Source organism: Ictalurus furcatus, chromosome 13 (genome assembly GCF_023375685.1).
Source record: "Ictalurus furcatus strain D&B chromosome 13, Billie_1.0, whole genome shotgun sequence".
Lineage (NCBI taxonomy): Eukaryota > Metazoa > Chordata > Actinopteri > Siluriformes > Ictaluridae > Ictalurus > Ictalurus furcatus.
In genome coordinates this window covers 3,048,530-3,070,610 of record NC_071267.1, presented here as the reverse complement: position 1 = coordinate 3,070,610, position 22,081 = coordinate 3,048,530, and the positions used below count along the sequence as shown (strand labels likewise).

The window sequence follows — 22,081 nt, the reverse complement described above, 5'->3', positions numbered from 1 at the left end:
ATCGACTTTTCCTATACTAACAACACTAATTTCCACAAGAGCGTCTTGAACAGACGTGTCACTTACACCTAGTGGTGGCAGTAAAGTGTAGCAGATGATTCTCCTTGTAAATAAATGAAAAGTTCAATCATGAGAAACCAGTGAATGAAGTGAAGATAATTGTTTATTGAACAATTGATGAGACGATTAGTCTTGACAAAGTCTTCGGCAATTTGACTCTGAAAGAGTCCTCACACCGAGGAGATTTGTGCCTATAAGTCAATGTCTAATATTTGAAAAATGGAAGCAGCACAAACAAAGCTTTTATTGGCACAAACCAGCACAAACAAGCCTATTTGGGGTGAATTTGGAGCATGTAGTGGGGCTAACTGACCTCAGAATGACCTATGAATATTCTTTTAATATCTCCAAAATCGAAGCAGCACATTCATGTTATCATTTCATCTCTGATTATATCTGTCCTTTACTCAAAACAAGTACAGTCAGCATGTGATCAGACCACATGCTTATATTTACATCATTTACTTTCATGGTTCCTGAAAGTAAAGGATGTGTTATGCAAGTTTTTGTATAAAGTGCCATTGTCTCTCCACATCTGATAATATATAATTTACAAATTCTTTCATGAATTTGAATGCTCAGGCAAAACCACCTCACAATGGTTGTATTCTGGTCATGGATTATCTTAGTTTATTTAGTTCCTTGGTAATCATATGCTAAATGCCACATTAACCAATGTTGATAGCTGCTACAATACATGAACACAAACTACATTGGAAGGACGAGATTCAAATGTAAGCCAATACAAAATGCAATTTTATGCTGATAAAATGGGCTAGAAATTTATTCAGCTGACTATCACAGCAATTGCTTTGTTACACCATAAATTCATATACTGTCAATATTTTTGTTTAGCCGATTTTCTGAAAATCAGCAAGGCAGTACTATGTAGGCTAAATCATTATCTAAAGATAATGCAACAGTCATTTCCACAGACTTTGACTTAGATACTATAAAATGACTCTCTCAATTGTAGACAAATTAGGTAAAATGTACTCCATGTCAAATTACAAATCTAACTGCAAAATATTACCAAAATTCTTATGCAAGAAAATTGGCTAAGAACTTAGGTGAAGCTATATAAGATACACTATAAGGCTACCTAGTATGTGCAACTAAGGGGCCTTGCTCAAACTTGTTCCAGCATGACAATCCCTCCAAGCAAAAGGCAAGGTCCATAAAGACATAGTCTGCCAAGGTTGGCTTTGAATCACTCACGTAGCCTGCACAGAGCTTTGACCTCAACCCCCAAAAGCATGCCAGGCCTTCTTGCCAGATAGCAGTGCCTGACATCTGCAAATGAATGCCTTGAAATATGATGTTCAACAAGCACATAAAGGTGTCATGATCAGGTGTCCACATATTTTTTGTAAATACTACTAAAGAGTAAGCAAGTACTAAAAAGTAACTAAACTTATCTAAAAGCTGTGACGGTGCCTTACTGGTTGGATAAACTCTGTCATATAAATGCGGTGTCATGTAAACACATTTTTTATACCTCCACCACTAGATATTGAAGGCATTATATTTTTTGGTTGTGTGTGTCCGTCCTTCCATCCATGCATCTGTCCAAGATTCGCTTTAGCATCATATCATCTCAAGAGTGAGTGATTGAATATTTTTAGGATTTATATGGAATTCTCATCATCAAGTAGATGGACTAATTCGATTTTGGAATTGATCAAAACAGGGTCAAGAGCCCAGCTAGGTCAAATGTCAAACAGTTTTTCTTTAATAGCTTCCTTCATTTTCAAAGTATATTTCAAGGGTATTGGAAGCATACAAATTAGTAACAAGGTGGACTACATTTGGTGGTAGAGGCATCCCCATCAACCCATTGGTGTCGAGTTCTACTTGATGTATTGTGTTTATATAATAACACATTTTTATACTCGTCTCATTCAAAAAAAAGATTGCTTGTTTTCTTTATTTGGGATCATTAAATACAATTCACTCTAGTCAAACTCTAGACAAAAGTAACTATATCGATATTGCAGTGTGGTTGACTTGGATATATTAGCACAATAAGTCACTCGTATTTTCATGTCTTTGGCATGTCTCTATCACTATAGATAATCATAATAGTCTCTGCTCTTCAGCCTGCATTATGCTAAATGTTGGCCATTTGCTTTCATGCATCGTTAGAAGCATGTGCGTTTTTGAACTATTAAAACTATAAAACCCATTATTTATCTGATTATAACAAAGGCAGCCCTATCCCAGCTTGAAACAAGAACAAGGCACTCTGATATAACTGGCAGGTCACATGACATGAAGACAACTTTCAGCAGAGGGCAATCCTAGAGCACACTGTAATTTTTCTGCTTCAGGACACATCATTTATTTTTTGCAGTTTTGTATATGGATGGTTTTTTAGTCAGGTGTGTAAGCGCATAAATTCTGTATGTAACTTGAGACTTAGAGTGCTGAAAGACAGCTGATAGAAGCTGCATGACTTTATCTACGAAGTAATCATAAATCTGATCACAGTGCACGTGTCGTACCTTTACTAGAAATCTGACTGAAATCACACTGTCATTGGGAATTCTAGGAAGCCGTCATCACTCTTGTTACACAATAGTTTTCTTGATGAGATGATAAATCTAGCACTGTCTGTGTGACTGACATATTTGCACACTGAGTCACTTCTTACGCACATGCTTACGTCACTCACCTGATTAGACTATGTGACAGTACAATGGCTGCAAAATTCCATCCACCTGCATGGGCAGGTTAGGTAGTTTAATCCTAAAACGACAACTCCAAAGGGTAATGCAAAAATTCACAACGTTAAACAGGCAAAGGTCATACGATCAGGCAAACAGGTCAAAACAGGCAAGGCAGAGAATTGAGGTCAATGGCATAAACAAAGTCAAAACCAGAATATCAACACTTAGTAATGACAGAAACAATAGCAACTGAGCGTATACTTCGTAAATAGATTGTGTTCAAACAGTCTCTATATACTGTGGAGTGAGTGTGTGTGTGAGATTGGAAACACGTGTGTGTGATTAGAATGCTGGAGAATGTGTGTGTGTACCTGTTGAATTGACCTCTTACTGGAGGAGAGTGGTACTAGGCGTGTCAGTGGGGAAAGCTGCTATGAAACGCTGACAAACCACCTATTTGAATGTTTTTATTCAACAGATCAACCACTTATGGAAAATTTGCAAAATTTATATGATGTCTATGACAGGGTGTGCCTTGCTTTTATCTGCTGTTGAAGGTGTAGTTCCTGGCACACTTTAGTTTCAGTTCAAATCTCACAAAACCTGTATCTATATAGGTGTATCTATATGCCAAAGCATGTGAAAGTTTAAGGTGTATTAAAGTAAGGTTGAAATTGTAATTCAGTAGGGTGGAAGATCTAAAAGAAAGCACACACCTGCTAACACACCTAATTAAACTCAGTGTTTCATTGTCAACTTTAAGAGGTGTGTTAGAACAATATACAAGAACTGGGAATCCCTGCGTAATTTAAGGTTAAGGGAAGTGCTGTCCAATTATTTGTAATAAAGGCAGGTGCAGACATAGGATAGCAGTCATCTGTTATCAGATCAGATCATGCATTTGAAATTCCATAAGTGTTGGCAGCAGAGTCACTCGACACGCCCACAGTATTTGAGATATATTTAAGAAGGGAATGAGTGTGAATTCTGCTCAACTGCAGTGTTGAATTTCACTGTTTAAAGGTAAGACTCTATTGACTCTATTGTCCATAGCCTATGACAAAGATCTGCACAATTAATAGAACAATTTCAATATTATTTTTTTACATTATTAATATATATATATATATATATATATATATATATATATATATATATATATATATATATATATATATATATATATATATATACATATATATATATATATATATATTATTCAAAAGATGACAGTCAGGATGCTTTAAGACATTATGACATATTTATGAAACACTTATGTCTTATGCATGCAGATGAATGTACAGCTTGTGCCATTTTTCATCGTCTGTCTGCTTTCCACTGTTTGTAGTGAAGGCTCAGTAGGTGAGTGATGTCGACTTGACTGCTCTATTCTTAAGACTGACAAATTGAATTTGCCGCTAATTTTACACTAGACATTTCTACTTCTTCTTCTTCTTCTTCTTCTTCTTCTTCTTGTTCTTCCTATTATTATTATTATTATTATTATTATTATTATTATTGCTGTTGTTGGTTTACTCAAAATGCTGATAACATTGTTCAAATCTTTTTTTTATGTCACCTTTTCAGAATTCTGCTATAACTCGCCAGAATGCAGTAAGTATCCTTTTTTCTACCAAGTTGCTAATTCTTTTCTGATTGCATAGTCTGTGTATGAAAATGGTCCCTGTATGTGCAGAAGAGGGCTGTGTCGGCAATGAGGTTTGCATATATGTGTATAGATGCATAGCTTATATTTAATTCAATAATTTCCTAATTTCAAAATATAAAAGTATTAAAATAGAATCTAGTGAAACTCACTTAGTAAAAAAAAAAAAAAGATCAATCTTCACTGCAAATCTGTACAATAACAATGTTGCATGTTAAATCATACAAAGTGATTAATGGTGGCAAGCTTATAAATGTGTAGCTATTCAAATGTGCATGACATTTTAAGTTAATTTTAATAAATAAGTTATCAATTAATTATTTATTTATTTAACTTTTGGGGGGAAAAAAGTTTTTTTATTAATCAGTTAACACATTTTAAATGAAAATATATTCACATTCAAGCAAAATATGTTTTTTTTTGTTTTGGGGGGGGGGGGGGGTGGGGGGTAAAATCCTGTTCTAAACAGACCATATTAAAATCCCAAACACACTCCAACCCTCTCCACAAGCTGGTCTACAAATTCTCATAGCTATTGATTCTCATAGCTATATGCTATTTTTAAAACCTAATGTTCTGCATTGATAAGTATCTGGTGAATATTAAATGCAGAGCCAACATCATTAAGGCCGATTCGCATCCTGCATCTGCCTCACAGTTATTTTAAATAGATTAAAAGCTGTAACCTGAACTGTATTTTCTCACAGGACCATCCGTAATCAGACACATGTAAATGTAGCTACTGCTGACCTGTGCAGCTCTACACACTATAAGCACTATAGTAAACAGTGAAAGTGAGCAATGAAACAATCTGAGACACAGCTAAGAGTATAAGTTAGGGGTTTTTGCATGAAATTGGAACTCGGCACAAATAAGCTGTGAATAATACACTATTTCTGCTCTGCATTTTGCTTGTTTCGCAATTTTATATGATGGCTTTCTCATCAGATGCAACCACATGGCCTACTATAGCACCACTCCATTGCAATGGCACTCGTCAGTCTCCTATCAATATTGTGACTGCTGATGTGAAGGCTGATAGTAACCTGACAGCCTTCAGCTTCACTGGCTTTAATGACAACTCCACCCTCCTAAACATTCAAAACACTGGAAAGTCAGGTGAGGTCTTTGTAAGATGAATAACGTTTGTAACATGAGACAATGTTTCTTCTTTGTCCAGGTTGACTTTTCATAAAACCTGTGTTGCTTTTTTGCTTGTTTGTTGTTGTTACTTTTTTAACCCTTAGTGGGGCAAACTTTCATTGGCAAACATCATGCCATCTAGTTTATTATATATACAGTTATGGGGAAAAGAAAGTACACCCTCCTTCAGTACTATGTTTTTATTTTTCATGGGCATAAATTACAATTATGTGGTCCTCAGCAACTTATATAAACAAGCATATAACCTCAGGTGACAACAGCAACAACAACAACAAAAAAACCTCAACATGAAGTCATTTGTTTTAGGTTGCAAAATTGCATCTGTACAAACCCCAAAAGTTCTGGAGCATCTTTTGGGCTGATGAGACCAAGGTGAATATGTTTGGACATCAAGCACAGCACCATGTTTGGTGAAAAACTAAAAACAGCGTATCACCACAAACGTATCACAGCGTATCACCTGTCATGGTAGTGAATGGTGGTGGAAGGGTGACAATTTAGGCTTGTTTGCAGCCATAGGACCTGGGAAACTTTCAGTCATTGAGACAATGAATTTCACTTTATAGCAGAATATTCTGGATACAAATATGAGGCCATCTGTCCAACAGATTAAGCTGGGCTGAAATTTGGTTCATTCAACAGGACAGTGATCCCAAGCATACCAGCAAATTGATATCTGAATGGCTAAAGAAGAAAAAATATCAAAGTGTTGGAATGGCCAAGTTAAAGTCCAGACCTCAACCCCACTGAGATGCTGTGGAGGGATCTTAAGAAAGCTGTGTATAAACGAATGCCCTCAAACAACAATGAACAGAAGCTACTGTGTGTGTGTGTGTGTGTAAAAAAAAAATATATATATATATATATATATTACACAGAATGATGTGAAAAATAAAAATATTTTGTTGATGAGAGAGGTCAGAAGAGAATGGCCAGACTGGTTTGACTCTAACTGGAAGTCTACTGTAATTCACGTAATCACTCTACAACTGCAGAGAGCAGAAAAGGCATCTTAGAATGCACTACGATGGGTTTGGGTTTCACTCCTGTCAGCCAAGAATCTGAGGCTACAGTGGGCACCCCTGGGTAGATATTGCTAATAAATTCAAATGAGACACTGATTTAAAAATTCTTTGCCTCTTTAGTGAAAATCCTTCTTGATGATCAAAAGATGAGCGTGTCAGGAGGAGGCCTTCAGAACACGTACAATTCCAAAGAGTTCCACATTCACTGGGGCAACGGCTCCTCTTTCAGTGGATCTGAACACACTGTGGATGGCAAACAATATGCAATGGAGGTGTGGCAACTGTTGGTATAAAAATTGTAATGATATTCTAGACTCAGTGATTAATTAAAACTTTATATTGTATTTGTGTTTTTCTCTTTCAGATGCACATAGTAAATCTTAGGGCTGATGTATCCGTGGCTGCTGCCAATGACTCAACAGCATATGCTGTTCTTGGTTTCTTCATTGAAGTAAGTTCTTGCTTTACCCTTATACAGTTGCCTTGTTTCCCTGACAACTTGTAGTTATTACATTGTGGCTCTTTATTATTACATTCTTAGGCAACCAATGACAGTGGCAAACCAGAGAGCTGGAAGAACCTCACCTCATTCTTATCAAAAATTCCTAAAAAAGGTACAGATATAATTCTTGTGTAGTGAACCGATTGAGAAGCTGCTTATTTGCACACCAAAGAAAATTGATCAATGATAATCTACAGGATATGTGTCATTCAGTTGGTCATTCAGCACAGGTGTAGAGACATACAGTTTAAATTCCATTATAGTACATCACAGTTATTTAAACCAAAATGTTTTAGATGGATTCAAATGCATCCCAAGAAAATGTTACATGTGCTAGTACTTCAGCTCCTGCAAAGCCCAGTTGTCCACCATTCCTTTACCTTTATAAGGAAAAGGACTTCTTCAAAACAATAGCAGCAGTAACAAAACACATGTGACAAGTACGTTGAATTCATCAAAGACTTTGTAACTTTGATGATTAGGACATTTGCTGTAATTCCAATCCAATTCCCATCAGTCTTACAGTGTGGGAGAGAGGAACGTAAGGTGTTTTGGCTTGAGATAAACACCAGATCAAAACCCATTTGTTTCCAGCAGGCACTGAAATTCCTTACACCTTACTTAACTGTTACAAATTCAAACAAAAGTGGATTTAGGGCATCAGCGTAAAATTAATAATGTGTGACAGGTGAACATGATCACCTGTGAAATTATTTTATTTCTTTAAACTATTTAATCTCTTCTTAACTGCCAGGTTAAGTAAAACCAGCAGCAGAAACAACACCTTATTTTAATACTAAAATGTCCTTTTTTCTTCATTTTAGGTGACTCACTGGACATTATGAATCAACTTACTGTAGATAGTCTGCTTGAAGGAGTGGACCGGACTAAATATTACCGTTACCTTGGCTCTCTGACTACACCAACGTGTAATGAAATTGTGGTATGGACTGTATTCAAAGACCCAGTCAAAATCAGCAAAGATTTGGTAAGTCTTCAGATTATGCACCCTGGTGATATTTAAATGAGTCATAGTTTGCCAAAGAAGCTTTTTTCCCCCTGGCCTAATCCAGAAACACATCAGCATGTAAAAACCAAAGCTTCTGAGATTAGAATTATAGTTATAGGGTGGGTTTCAGCAATAAGGATTAAGTTTAAGTCTAGATTAAATTAAGGTTTATCTAATAATACTGTTGCACCAAATTTTAAGCCTTTTTTTTTTTTTTTTTTTTTTAAATAAGCATGTTAATCATCATGTTAATCCTGGATTTAATTTCACAATAAACCTGGATTAACTATAATCTTGTTGCTGCATCACTTTAAACTCAGATTTAAAAATTTTTTCATTACATTTTTTTCATTTTCTCAGACTGTATCGGTTATGCGAATGAGCAGTTAATAACAGCAGCTGATTTTTTTTTCTCATTCAAAGTTTAAAGTTCACGACCTTTGGAGTCACTCAAGTGGAAATGAAAGTGTTACATTGTTGCTGTTTAGTTACACTGGAGGATTCAAATATTTCCACGTTTATGAAATCCGCACACAATGCCGCAATGTTGTTAATGGCAAATCCATCATGGTGGAGAAAATTTATCATAAATGGAGGTTTTAATCACAGGTTAGAATTTTAAACCCCGATTTGTTAATCTGTGTTTAAAAATAAGTGGTGCAACACAACTCGATTTAAAATAAAGCCCAGATCAACAAATCCTAGATTAACTCTGAACTGTGCTTAATTTAATCCTTATTGGTGCAACCCACCCACAGTTTCAAAGACAAGTTTTAAACACAATTAAATGTATTCTTTCCGTTACTAGATTGATCTTTTCAGCAACACAACGCACATCAATACAACTGCCGATCCTTTCATCAACAACAACTACAGAATACTTCAGGCTCTAAATGGCAGGGTTGTGACATCCCAACCAACTTCATCAGCAAGCACACTTCATCGCACTCTGTCCATCAGCACAGCGCTCCTCTACTATGTATTTTTTTGGTGTTTGTAGTCCCTCTCTACCAAGACAACAGTGTGATAATCAGAGTGTTTGTTTAGTCTAGACACTTGTTTCCACTGAATGTTTCAATCATACCCAAATTAATTAATGTGCATGCATGTGCAATGTTTAAATTATTATTAAATTATTGTATTTATTCTCTTTAAATAAATTTAAACTTCCAAAAATAACTACAAAAATGAAGAAAATATATAGCCCTATTATAGAGAGAGGGACTGCAATAGTTGTGCAATATTGTGTGTAGTCTTTGTATATGGTGGTGGGGATAGGGTTGGGGTGGTGTTATGGCATGTACAGTCTATGTTTGCTTGATTCCCAGCATTTTCAATGTAAGTGTAACTTAAAAGCATTATGATGTACACTCACTGAACACTATATTAGGAACACTAATACTGGGTAGGACTTCCCTTTGCTTTCATAACACCCTTAATTCTTTGTGACATGGATTCTACAAGATGTTGGAAACATTCCTTTGAGATTCTGGTCCATGTTGATGTGGTAAGGCAGCACTAATGATAAATTTATAAATTAAATAGCTAAATTTAATTTAAAATTAAAAATAAGAATTTGTTTTTAATTGATTATTTCTTTCCTCAAAGTATGAAAAAAAAAAACAAAAAAACAACAACAAAAAAAACCACCTAGCTCACCCTGGTAAATTTGTCCAACGAATGAAATAACTCCAGGTCTTAGTCTACATCTCAATGTTCTTTGTGCAATGGAAGGTTAAAATTACTACATTAAAATCTTTGGAGTCCCAATCATGAAACCACCTCAGGAAAAGGCCATAGCCTAAATCCATTACACTGATGCACCAAATATGCAGTAATTGTGTCAATTCTTAAATAATTAGCAAGAAAGAGACAAAAAAAAAAAGAAAAATAATATAAAACACACACACACACACACACACACACACAACGATTACAAAAAAAACCTCACAGAGCTGAGGCTTACCAGGGGGGAACCCCACACAGGCCACTTAAGGCCAAAAAGGCTTCAAGGAGACGGAAATAACACTTTAAAACACACACTCATGCGTTCACCCTGCACACACACTTGAAATAATGTGTTACACAGCACACAGTGATCAGGCCTAATTTCTGCCATACAGCCTCAGCTCCTGAAAGAAAAAAATACACACAATTGAACATTAATGATTAGAAAAACGTGAGCTCATACACACTAGAAGACTACACCTCCCATAAAAGGTGCATTCAGGCCTACACTAAGTGACCCACTGCACAAAAGTGCTGCTGGTCCAAATGCACCATGCACGTTGTAATTCCAGCTGAAAAGAAAACAAACAAAACATAAAAAGCAGACGATGCACAAACAATACTTTTACAAACAAATGCAAATCTCACCTTTAAACAAAACATACATCCGTCTGGTAAAACGGCACTCACCCTCTAAATAAACAAAACGAAAACAGCCAAAATCACACCACTCAAAATAATAAAGACAGCAGATAGCATCACAACTAAAGCTATTATAAAGACAGTAACTGCAAACACCAAAATGGGCACGAACAGGACAATTCCCGAACAGGAAACAGAGACAATTCCTCACATGCACACGTTCAATAATATGGGAGGGGGGAACCTCCCTTCAACCTAGAAAAGAGCACACATTACTAATCCATGCAGTCTAACGCACCACTACACCCATGCTGAAATACGAAATTAGGCTTACCTCTCCAGAGAAATTAGTTTGGCGTCCCAACAAACATTCCTTAGAAGGTGGTTTTCATTCGGATATTTGCATACCACAGCCCACTGGCTAGCTAGGGTGATTAAACATAAGCACCCTGAGAATGCAACGACCCTTAAATTAGCCTCCCTGCTAGCGACACAGCCCAAAACGCTACAAATGAGTATAACCCACCTGAAAATGAGAGCCGTATACCAGGCGGATGAAGAGGATACACAGGAGGGGGTATGAATAAACATACTGTGGTTTATGCTGATACTGCAGTTACAAACCTAATATATCAAACACATTTACTTAAACGAGTAAATATTTAGCAAAACAGCTCCCTACATGCTCCATAGCACCTACCCCTTCATCACTACAGGAAGCACACCCAAAAGGTCAATCGGACATGACGCACACAGTACAGTACCCAATGAAACCTTAAATAGGGCGTGACCACCACTGATTGGCCCACACCCTCACTCATCATGGGGAAGAAAAAACAACAGATTGCCCAGCCACATTGACATGATTGCGTCACGAAATTCCTGCAGATTTTTCAGGTGCACTTTCATGCTGCGATCCACATCCCAAAGGAGTTCTATTGGCTTCACATTTGGTGACTGGGAAGGCCACTGTAGAACATTGTCACTCTCTGTCATGTTCAAGGAAGGCACATGGTCAGCAACCATACTGAAATAGGCTGTGGCATTCACGTGATGATTGGTATTAATGAGCGCAAAGTGTGCAAAGAAAACATCCCCCACACCATTACACCACCTCCACCAGCCTGGATTGTTGACACAAGTCAATCTGGATTCTGCTACACGGTTGGCTTTAGATAATTTTAGACAATTGCATGAATAACTAGGTGTACAGATGTTTCTAACAATGCTCAATAAGTGTATTTAAGCAACTGATTGTAAAATCATAAATGATGATAAAATAGTTTTCTTGGAATGCTCCTCTGTTCACTTTTTAGTGTTCATCTACTCTTTTTGTTTGTTTGTGTGGTGTCACAACACTGTCCTTTTTTTTAAGCAGTATTTTAAAAAGTTTTTTTTTTTTTTTTTTTTTTTTTTTTTTACAAACAAATTGCTATCACACTGAAAACACCAGTTTCCCCCAAACTGATCCCAGTGAACAGCATGAATTTTTTCAGCAAGTGAAAAACAGCTGGATGATGTGCTTCTTCAGCCAAATAATCTTGACTATGCTGCATCCCACAGTCTGACATGGCTACTTCATTTTTAGAATAAATGTTGAATACTGGGATTTATAAAATGACAGCAAAAGCAACTCTATGTGTAAAGACCATAGTTATATTGTGCAATATAATTCATTTTGGGTTCTCCAGCTTCCTTTCACCTAACAAAAATATGCCAGTTGGTGGATTGGCACATAAATTGCGACTATGTATGTGATTTGTGCCCTGTTATAAACTGGCTTCCAATCCACGGTGTATTATTATTATTATTATTATTATTATTATTATTATTATTATTATTATTTCCCCAACGAATGATCAGTAAAGATCTTATATAATCACTTTATATATGCATTTCAAGCCACCAAAACCATTTTGCAGCAGTAGCATGAGGCAAGCAAGTCTTAAGATGTCAATAGAATGTTTTGGTATTCTGTAGTATTAGAATTTCCCTTCTCTGAAACTAAGTGACCCAAACCTGTTCCAACATGTGTACAAAACAAGCTCCATAAAGACATGGTTTGCCAAGGTTGGAGATGAAGAACTCGTGTGGCCTGCAAAGAGCCCTGACCGCAACACTTCTGAACACCTTTGGGATAAACTGTAGTGCTGACTGAACGCCAGACCTCCTTGCCCAACATCAGCACCTGACTCCACTAATGATCTTTAACTGAATATGCAAATCCCCACAACAACATCTTGTTGAAAGCCTTCCCAAAAGAATGGAGACTATTATAACAACAAAAGGGGGATTAATCTGCAATGGAATGTTCCAAAAGCTCATACAGTCCCCTCCCAAGTACTGGAATGACAAGGCCAATGCTTTCATTTTTGCTATACACTGAAGACATTTGGTTTTGAGATCAAAAGATGGATATGAGATGATAGATCAGATTTTCAGCTGTCATTTCCTGATATTTGCATCTAGATGTGTTAAACAACCTAGAACATGGCACCTTTGGTGGCAGAGCATACAATTTTAGGTGAGCAAAAGTACTGGAACAGATAGTCTTAAAGTAAATTAAAGTAAATAAACACTTAATATTTGGTTGCATATACCTTGCTTACAACTGCATCAAGTTTTAACTGCATCAAGCCTGTGACTCATTAACATCCCCAAATGGTTGCATTCTTCTTTTGTGATGCTTTTTCAGCCTTGTAACATCTTTCAGTTGTTATTCTCCCTTTAGTCTCCTCTTCAAGAGATGAAATGCATGCTCAATTACATTAAGGTCTGGTTATTGACTTGGCCAGTCTAAAACCTTCCCCTGATGATGTCTTTTGTTGGCAGTGTTTTGGTTCAATGGGGGTAAATTTTCAGATAGAATGTTTCTGTAGCTCTCACAGTGTTTCTGTCATCTACTGCTGATGTTTTCCTTGGTGACCTGTTTGATGTCTGGTTGTTAATACACCAGTGGTTTCTTTCTTTTTCAGGACATTCCAAATTGTTTTACTGGCTATGCCCAGTGCTTGTGCAATTGCTCTGAGTGATGTTCCATCTTTTCTCTGCTTCAAAATGCCTTTCCTATACAAAGCTTTCTGTTCTTCATGTTGGTTCATCCTTTTTAACAACAAATACAGTCTTCACAGGTGAAACCCAGAGCTCAAACCAAGAGTAAACATTCACAGCTATTAAGTGTTTAAACAGTTAATCTCCCAGAACACACCTGGGTAACATGAAACAACGGTTCATCACTTGTTCCAATAGTTTTGATCACTTGAAAAATGGGTGCAGTGAAACAAAAGGTGGCATGTTGTAAGTTGTTTAACACATATAGATGTAAATATGAGTAAATGAAAGCTGAAAGTCTGATCTATTGTTTTTTATTCCCCTTTTGATCTCAAACCCAAATGTCTTCAGTGCAAAAACTTGCAAAATATTGGCAGACAGAATGTTTCTGTAAACTTCTGAATTCATTCTGCTGCTACCATCATGAGTTACATTGTCAATAAAGATTAGTGAGCCTGTTCCAGAAGCAGCCATGCAAGCCCAAACCATAACACTACCTCCACAGTACATGACTGATGACCTTGTATGTTTTGGGTCATGAGCACATCCTTTCATTTTCCACATTTGAGCCTTTACATCACCTAGGTAGAGGCTAATCATGGTTCCAAAACTTTTATGGCTCATCTCTGTATTTTTTTTTTTTTTTTTGCAAATTCCAATCTGGCTTTCCAATTCTTACTGCTGATGAGTGGTTTGCATCTTGTGCTATGGCTTCTATATTTCTGCAGTCAAAGTCTACTTCAATAGGTGGATTGTGGTACCTTCACCCCTGCCCTGTGGAGGTTGTTGGTGATGTCATTGACTTGTTTTTGGGTTTCCTTCACAGCTCTCACAATGTTTCTGTCATGGACTGCTGCTGTTTTTCCTTGGCGACCTGTCTGATGTCTGGTTGTTAATACACCAGTGGTTTCTTTCTTTTTCAGGACATTCCAAATTGTTGTATTGGCTATGCCCAGTGCTTGTACAATTGGTCTGAGTGATTTTCCATCTTTTCACTGCTTCAAAATGCCTGTTTTTTTTCCTATAGACAGTTTCTGTTCTTCATGTTGGTTCATCCATTTTAACAACAAATACAGTCTTCATAGACTAAACCCAGAGCTCAAACCAAAAGTAAACATTCACAGCTATTAACTGTTTAAACAGTTAATCTCCCAGAACACACCTGGGTAACAAGAAACACTGGTTCATCACTTGTTCCAATAGTTTTGATCACATGAAAAATGGGTGCAGTGAAACAAAAGGTGGCATGTTGTAAGTTGTTTAACACATCTAAATGTAAATATGAGGAAATGAAAGCTGAAAGTCTGATCTATTGTTTTATATTCACCTTTTGACCTCAAACCCATATGTCTCCAGTGTATAGCAAAAAAATATATAATTGACTTTGCCATTCCAATACTTTCAGAGGGGAATGTATTGGTGTGATGGTGAGGTGTCCACAAACTTTTGGCCATATAGTGTATATTTTAAATTTTGGAATCCAAAATAAACAAAGTTGTTTCACTACTGGGTCTTGTAAAAATACTACCCAAAGGTCTTCATGTGGGTTCATTGTATGGTGTATTCAATCTTTGCTTGTGTCACAGACTTGTTTTGTTTAGTTTTTTTATTCCACCAGTAGATACTGTATCTGGATGACTTTTATGTTACAAGACAGAATGCTCCAAGCTGTGCTTCAGCATGTACTGCTGTCATAGCTACACCTATTTTATAGGAGAGACTGGGTAAACAAATTCACATACTGTAGGTTATGATGATAAATTTTAAATCTCAACAGAATCTAGTTCTCATGTAATTAAAGTTGATTTAATTTGGATGCACTGTGACTGCAAAACATAATTGTTATTCTAGCTATATACAATTATATATTAGAATGAAATCATGTTTTACGATGTCTTTGTGCAACATTACAGAATTGACAACACATCACATGTGCAACATTAGAAAAAGTGTCAGTGCGAAATGGACAACAAAGCACAAGACAATGAATAAATGCTGAGCAGATGTCTGTACAATAAGGACAATATAATACAATGCAATGTACAATTCAAGACATTAAAGACAGTGCAACCATTGTAGCCATTTTAAAAGTGTGAACCTACAGTGTGTACAGTAATTCTCAGCATTGGATTGGTGTGTGATGAGTCAGTGTAGAAGTGTAGACGTACCTGAGCATTAGGAATAAAGTGAACAAGGCATTGTACCTATATAACTTGTAATTCTAGTGTAGATAGACAATACATAATAACATTCCCGAGTATGAAAAAATACAAGGTACGCAGATAGCATGCCTAGAGATTAAAGTCACTAGTGTGTTGATGATTGGTTGACAATATATTAGGTATACTGAGGGTCCTGACAACTTGTGGAAAGAAGCTGGTCCCAAATATGGTGGACATACAGTACTGTATGAGAGAGGTAATCTGCAAGCACACCATGACAGTAAAAAGGCACAGAACAGAGGCTTCAGTACTATAGTACTGAAGAGGTCATCACAGTATTACATAAATAGGGACTGTTTTTCAGTCTGCCATAATAATGTTGATGTCACATTTGCTGTCATAAACCAAAACGTACACTTCATGTTAATAGACTGGCTTGAATGGAGTAACTCCCCAAACTACAAATACAGCAGAGAACTCACACTTACTCACTTTCAATAACTGCTTGGGCAATTTTTCTTGGCCAATACACCTACTGGCATGTTTTTGGTAGATCAGAGTGTTATGTATTTACAGTTAGCAAAACCCTGTCTGGGTTGGATCAAGGCTGGGAATGGGAATATTTCCGTGTGCAGTGTTCCTGAAGATCTGGAAGATTCTCCTCAGAGGCATCACAGAACTCTAGCCCTTGCTCTCCTCCATTATCATAGACAGTTTTACAAGCCCGCACCTGGTCGATACGACGTCTCCAGTATTCCAAAAGTCTCACATCAACAGTGTAAGATACAGGACCTATCTTTGCTGAAACAGTGCCAGATGTCCACTTCTTTCCCCTCTGATAATCACAAACTAGCACTTTATGATCCACAGCAAAAGTTCTGTCCTTAGCATGCACTTGCAATCACTGACATTGGTCGCTTTGTGCTTTTTCAACTACAGCAGCTACATTAGGCTTCAATAAGTCTAAATGAAATCGTAACTTATGATGTGGAAACAATATGGCTGGTGATTCCTTAGTAGTAGCATGTAGCCTGTTTCAATATGCCAGTAAGAAAGTGTCTAGCCTCTATTGAACAGTGCATGTTTGAAAGTTTGAACAAAACATTCTGCTAGGCCATTCGTGGCTGGATGGAATGGTGCTGAACGAGCATGTGTCACTCCATTAGCCTTGAGGAAAGGTTGTAACTCACCTGAGGTGAATTGGGGACCGTTATCACTGATCAGCACTTCTGGGAGCCCATACCCACTAAACAATCCTCTCAACACCTGAATGGTTTTGGTATATTTAGTTGATTCCATCGCAATTATCACAGGCCATTTAGAGTGAGCATCCACTATAACTAAATACATGTGTCCTTCAAATGGACCGGCAAAGTCCACATGTATGCGTTTCCAAGGAGATCCTGACCATGTCCAGGGGTGCAATGATGAGGAACCTGGGGCTTTTTGTGTTTGCTGACATAAAGAACAGGTTTTTGACGATTGTTCGATTTGAGTAACGCTTTACAGTCCACCATACATGACTACGAGCAACCGCTTTCATGCTTACAATGCCTGGGTGCCCGGTATGTAGTTCTGTCAGTACCCTGGCTCTTAGCTTAGGACGAACAACCACCCTACATGAGACAACCTTGTTGATTGGTTAACTCATTTTTCCTATTTATGTATGGAGCAAGTACATTTTTTGGATCATGGATCTGTGGAAAACATCCAGTTGTTACCATTTCCATTACTTGTGATAGAGTGGAGTCTGACCTAGCTTCCTTACAAATGTCTGTTCACTGTACCATTAAGGCCTCCAAATGTTTCAATTGGAGCAATTCTACTGTATCTGACTTTGTTTGTTAGTTTTTCTCTGCTTTGCTCAGTGTTCTTGATGCGAAAGCTTTTGGCCTTTCCTGCCCATCCAGGAGAATGTGGGAAATGACTGCACACAGGCTAATCTGATTTGAAGCTGTGGATTGTAATGCGTCAAAACAGTCTGTGAAAGTAACTGTTCCTCTGCTTTGTTGAATACCACCTCACACGCAGGAGACCACAGCCACTGCTTCCCTTTGCTTAGAGGAATATTAAAGGGGGCTAGCACCGACGCAAGTCCCACAAACAAACACCTGACATTCTCATGTAAAGGAGGCAAGGACAGAAGCAAGTGTAATTGGTTGTAGTTTGCATTGTGTTTTATTTTATATATTAAAAAAAAAAAAAAAAAAATATGCAGACGGCAACTGGTCGACTCTTCATTTATTCTCTCCTCTCTTATTCAACCAAAATGCGAAAGGGCAAAACAACAAAAATAATCACAAAGGCAAGCAAAATAACACCATACACAAAAATCAAAATGAGTACATAAGTATATAAATGTTGATTTAAATAAAAATGAAACAGGATTATTGAGAACTCAAAATTAAACCTACCTCTCCCATTCTACCATAATGCAAAAGGGAAGAGGAGGAGCCAAAACAGGAAAGTACACAGACCAATGACATCATGACAATTAAAAGCGAAAGTACTCACAAAAGTAGACAGCTACATCAGGTACACATTTCCTTTTGTGTAATTCTACACATTAAATGTATGGAATACTTTCCATACTGTTACACAAGTGCAGGTTAGGTAGTTTAATACAGAAACAAAAGTCCAAAGGGTAATGCAAAAATCCACAACTTTTAACAGGCAGAGGTCAGGCAAACAGTCAAAATAAAAGCTTGGCTGAGAAACGAGGTAGTAAACAAGAGCAGAGTCAAAACCAGGAAAACAAACACAATATCATGGCTTAGTAATGACAGAGAACAAGTTAACTGAGTGTATACTTCACAAACACATAGTGTTCAAAAAGTCTCTTATATAGCGTGGAGTGAGTAAGTGTGAAATTGGCAACAGGTGTGTGTGATTAGAACTCCAGGGAAGGTGAACGTGTGTGTGGGGGAAGTGTAGACGTTTTCGGCCATGTTTGTAGTTGGTGGTGCATTCTGGGAAATGGAGTTGCTGGTTTGCTGTGATATGATGGAGTTAAGGATGTTCTTTACGAGGTAGACCAGTTGGCTGTCGATGTCCAACGTAGCAGGTGGGGAGTCAAGTCAAGTGGTACTTCCGTGGCTAGTGAGCCAGGGACAACTGCTTTGAGGTGAGAGACATGGAATGACCGAGCTATGCGGCTGTATATGTGTAGGTCCAGCTTGTATGTGACCTCATTGATCTGTTTGATGATCTTGAAGGGTCCGATGTATCTTTGGCTGAGTTTCTGGCACAGGTATTGTTGTTTGAGATCTTTGGTTGAGAGCCACACTCTGACACCTGGCTGGTACTGGAGTTGTTCACTGCGATGATGATGATCAGCCTTTTGCTTGTAGGTGCATGTAGCTTGCACTAGGCATTGGTGTGTGCTTTCTCAAACTTGTTCACTCCTTTGGAACCACTGGTCGACAACAGGAAGTTGGTGGTGTTGGCATACCATGGGAACAGAGGCGGCTTGTAGCCCAAGACACACTAGAATGGGGTGAGATATATTGCTGAGTGCCGTAGGGAGTTCTGAGCATACTCAGCCCAGGAGAGAAATCTGGTCTAGTCCTCTAGGTTTGATGCACAGAATGTCTGGAGAAATCTTACTATCTCATGATTGGCTTGTTCCACTTGACCATTAGCTTGCGGGTGGTCGCCTGAGGTTCTCCATGAAACTGGACCAGATTCTAGACGTGAATTGCAGCCCCTGACCACTGACGATTCCCACCGATATCCCAAAGTACCTGAATACGTGCTGGAACAGCAATTCGGCCATTGTGAATGCCGACAGTATGGTTGGCAGTAGAATGAGATGGAGTGACTTTGAGAATCTATCAGCAACCACTAAGCTGGTTGTGTTACCTTGAGACTTTGGTAGGTCATTGATGAAATTGATGGAGAGGTGGGACCATGGGCTTCATGTATGGGTAGAGGGTGGAGCTTGCCCTTGGGCAGTGTTTGAGGAAACTTAGACTGGGCACACTTCGAGCAGGAAGATACTACATGATGCACCTCCCTTAGCATGTTGGGCCACCAGTACTTCTCTTGCAACAGGTCGTAGGTGCGTTGAATACTTGGGTGACCAGTCAATGCTCCAGCTGGTGCTTCTCAGGAACAAACTGCTTCACTGATGGTCATGCTGCAAGGATTTGTGATCTTGGGATGTGTGCAAGGGTTTGATCCAGGTCCCATTCTATGGAGCTGACTACACAGGAAAGTGGTAGAATGTATTCATCATGGGTGTCTCAAACTCCTGAGCTGTGTAGATTGGAGAGGGCATTGGCTTTGATATTCTTGCTCCTGGGTCTGTAGGACAAGGTGAACTGGAATCGTGAGAAGAAGAGAGACCAACAGGCTTGACGAGGTGTCAGACACTTGGCTGTACAGAGATACTCCAGGTTCTGATGGTCTTTGAAAATAATGAAGGGGTGCATAGCTCCCTCCAGCCAATGTCACCATCCATCCAGGGCTAGTTTGACCGCCAAGAGTCCTCTGTTACCCACATCATAGTTTTGTTCTGCTGTGGACAGTTTCTTGGAGAAGAAGTCCACAGGGTGAAGGTTTGGCTTGTCACTGAGCCTCTGAGAGAAGATGGCTCCCACTCCTGTCTCCAAGGCACCTACTTCCACTACAAAGGGCTTGGAAGAATCGGGGTGCTTGAGGATTGGAGCAGTGGTGAATGCTGTCTTGAGTTGATTTAGTGCTTCTTGGGTGGCTGGTTTCCAGGTTAGCCACTTCGGCAGGGACATTAAGGGGTGTACTATGGAGCTGAACCCTCTGATGAAACGTTGGTAGAAGTTGGCGAAGCCCAGAAAACACTGTAAATCCTTGACAGTTCATGGAGTGGGCCACTCCAGCACCATTTGCACCTTGCCTTATTCCATGATGTCTCCCTCAGGGCTAATAATGTAGCCCAAGAACAAGATGGTGTGCTGATGGAACTCACACTTTTCTACTTTGATGTAGAGTTGGTGCTGAATGAGTCTTTTTAAGACCTGACATACATGGAGGACATGTTCCTCAGGGGATTCAAAGTATATCAAAATGTCATTGATGTAGGTGATGGCATTTCTCCCCACCAGCACTCTTAGGATGTCATTAATAGGACACTGGAACACTGAGGGGGTGCTAGAGAGCCCATGTGGCATGACTAGGTACTCATAGTGGCCCGAGATGGTACTAAAGGTCATTTTCCACTCATCTCCCTCATGGATATGGACCAGGTTGTAAGCACTGCGAAGGTCCAGTTTTGTAAAGATGGTCACTGAACTTAGTTGTTTGAGGGCTGCAGGCACAAGTGGCAGAGGATAGCGGTACATGATAGAACATTGTTGTAGGCCCTGGTAAACTATGCATGGCCTGAGGCTGCCTCCCTTCTTCTCCACAGAAAAGAAACCAGCTGAAGCAGGGGATGTAGAGGATCTGATGTAACCTTGTTGGATACACCCGCCCCCAAGATGGACTGGTTCCGGGCAGCAGCTCAATTGCGCAGTCATATGGGTGCTGTCGTGGTAGTTTGCTTGCTTTTTCCTTGCTAAATACCTCCATGAGGTCATGATACTCGGGTGGGACATGAACTGGAATGGGTTGGTTAGGATTTCTACTGATGTGGCTGCCAGCGGGATGACTGAAGCTTGAAGACAGTGGGCATGGCATTTAGAGACCAGTGTGTAATTTGTTTGTCAGTCCATCAAATACTGTATGAGGATTGTGTAGCTCCAGCCATGGGAGACCTAGTATGACAGGATGTCTGGCAGAGACAGAGACGGTAAGTGTGAGATTGGCAACAACTGTTTGTGATTAGAACTCCAGGGAAGCTGAACGTATGTGTGTGTGTGTGTGTGTGTGTGTGTGTGTGTGGGAAGTGTAGTTGTCTTCGGCCATGTTTTAGTTGGGGGAGCATTCTGGGAAATGGAGTCACTGGTTTGTTGTGATATGACAGACATCCTTTGGCACAGGTGCATACACTATTGCCCTGACCTTCACTGGAGACTTATGAAGCCCCTTTGCATCTATGATGTGTCCCAAATACTCAAGTGAATCCTTGAAAAATTCACATTTCTCCTGTTGGACACGTAGACCAAATTTAGTCAGCTAAGTACCACATCTACATTCACGTCTACATTAAGATGTTGTTGATTATCACTAATATGTCATCAAGGTAACAATTAACAGATTTAATTTAAATTAAATAATTAATTTCCTGTTGTCTCAGGAAACACACACACATACATACATGCATATCCTCTGTCTAACACTCAGGTCAAAGGTCATCACTAACCGTCATTTTCACAATGAGGGTCAAGATTGATTGGGTCAAAGATTAATATCGGTGGTCCTTCACATAGATCCGTATGTTAAACATTTAAAGATGATGTTTTAAAAAGAAACAGGTGTTTCGTCC

The 22,081-nt window shown here is 38.6% G+C and overlaps 1 protein-coding gene across 1 annotated transcript in view; it reads left to right on the top strand.

The window, feature by feature from the left end:
• The first annotated feature begins 3,677 nt into the window (after positions 1–3,677).
• The window catches only part of LOC128616826 (carbonic anhydrase 4-like), a 43,011-nt gene continuing 24,607 nt past the window's right edge, over positions 3,678–22,081 (top strand). The window contains exons 1-8 of the mRNA XM_053639649.1: positions 3,678–3,752; positions 4,022–4,091; positions 4,317–4,343; positions 5,344–5,514; positions 6,705–6,856; positions 6,949–7,035; positions 7,126–7,198; positions 7,911–8,074. Coding sequence (XP_053495624.1) covers positions 4,022–4,091; positions 4,317–4,343; positions 5,344–5,514; positions 6,705–6,856; positions 6,949–7,035; positions 7,126–7,198; positions 7,911–8,074 — 744 coding nt within the window. The 5' untranslated portion in view covers positions 3,678–3,752. The remainder of the gene's footprint in view (positions 3,753–4,021; positions 4,092–4,316; positions 4,344–5,343; positions 5,515–6,704; positions 6,857–6,948; positions 7,036–7,125; positions 7,199–7,910; positions 8,075–22,081) is intronic.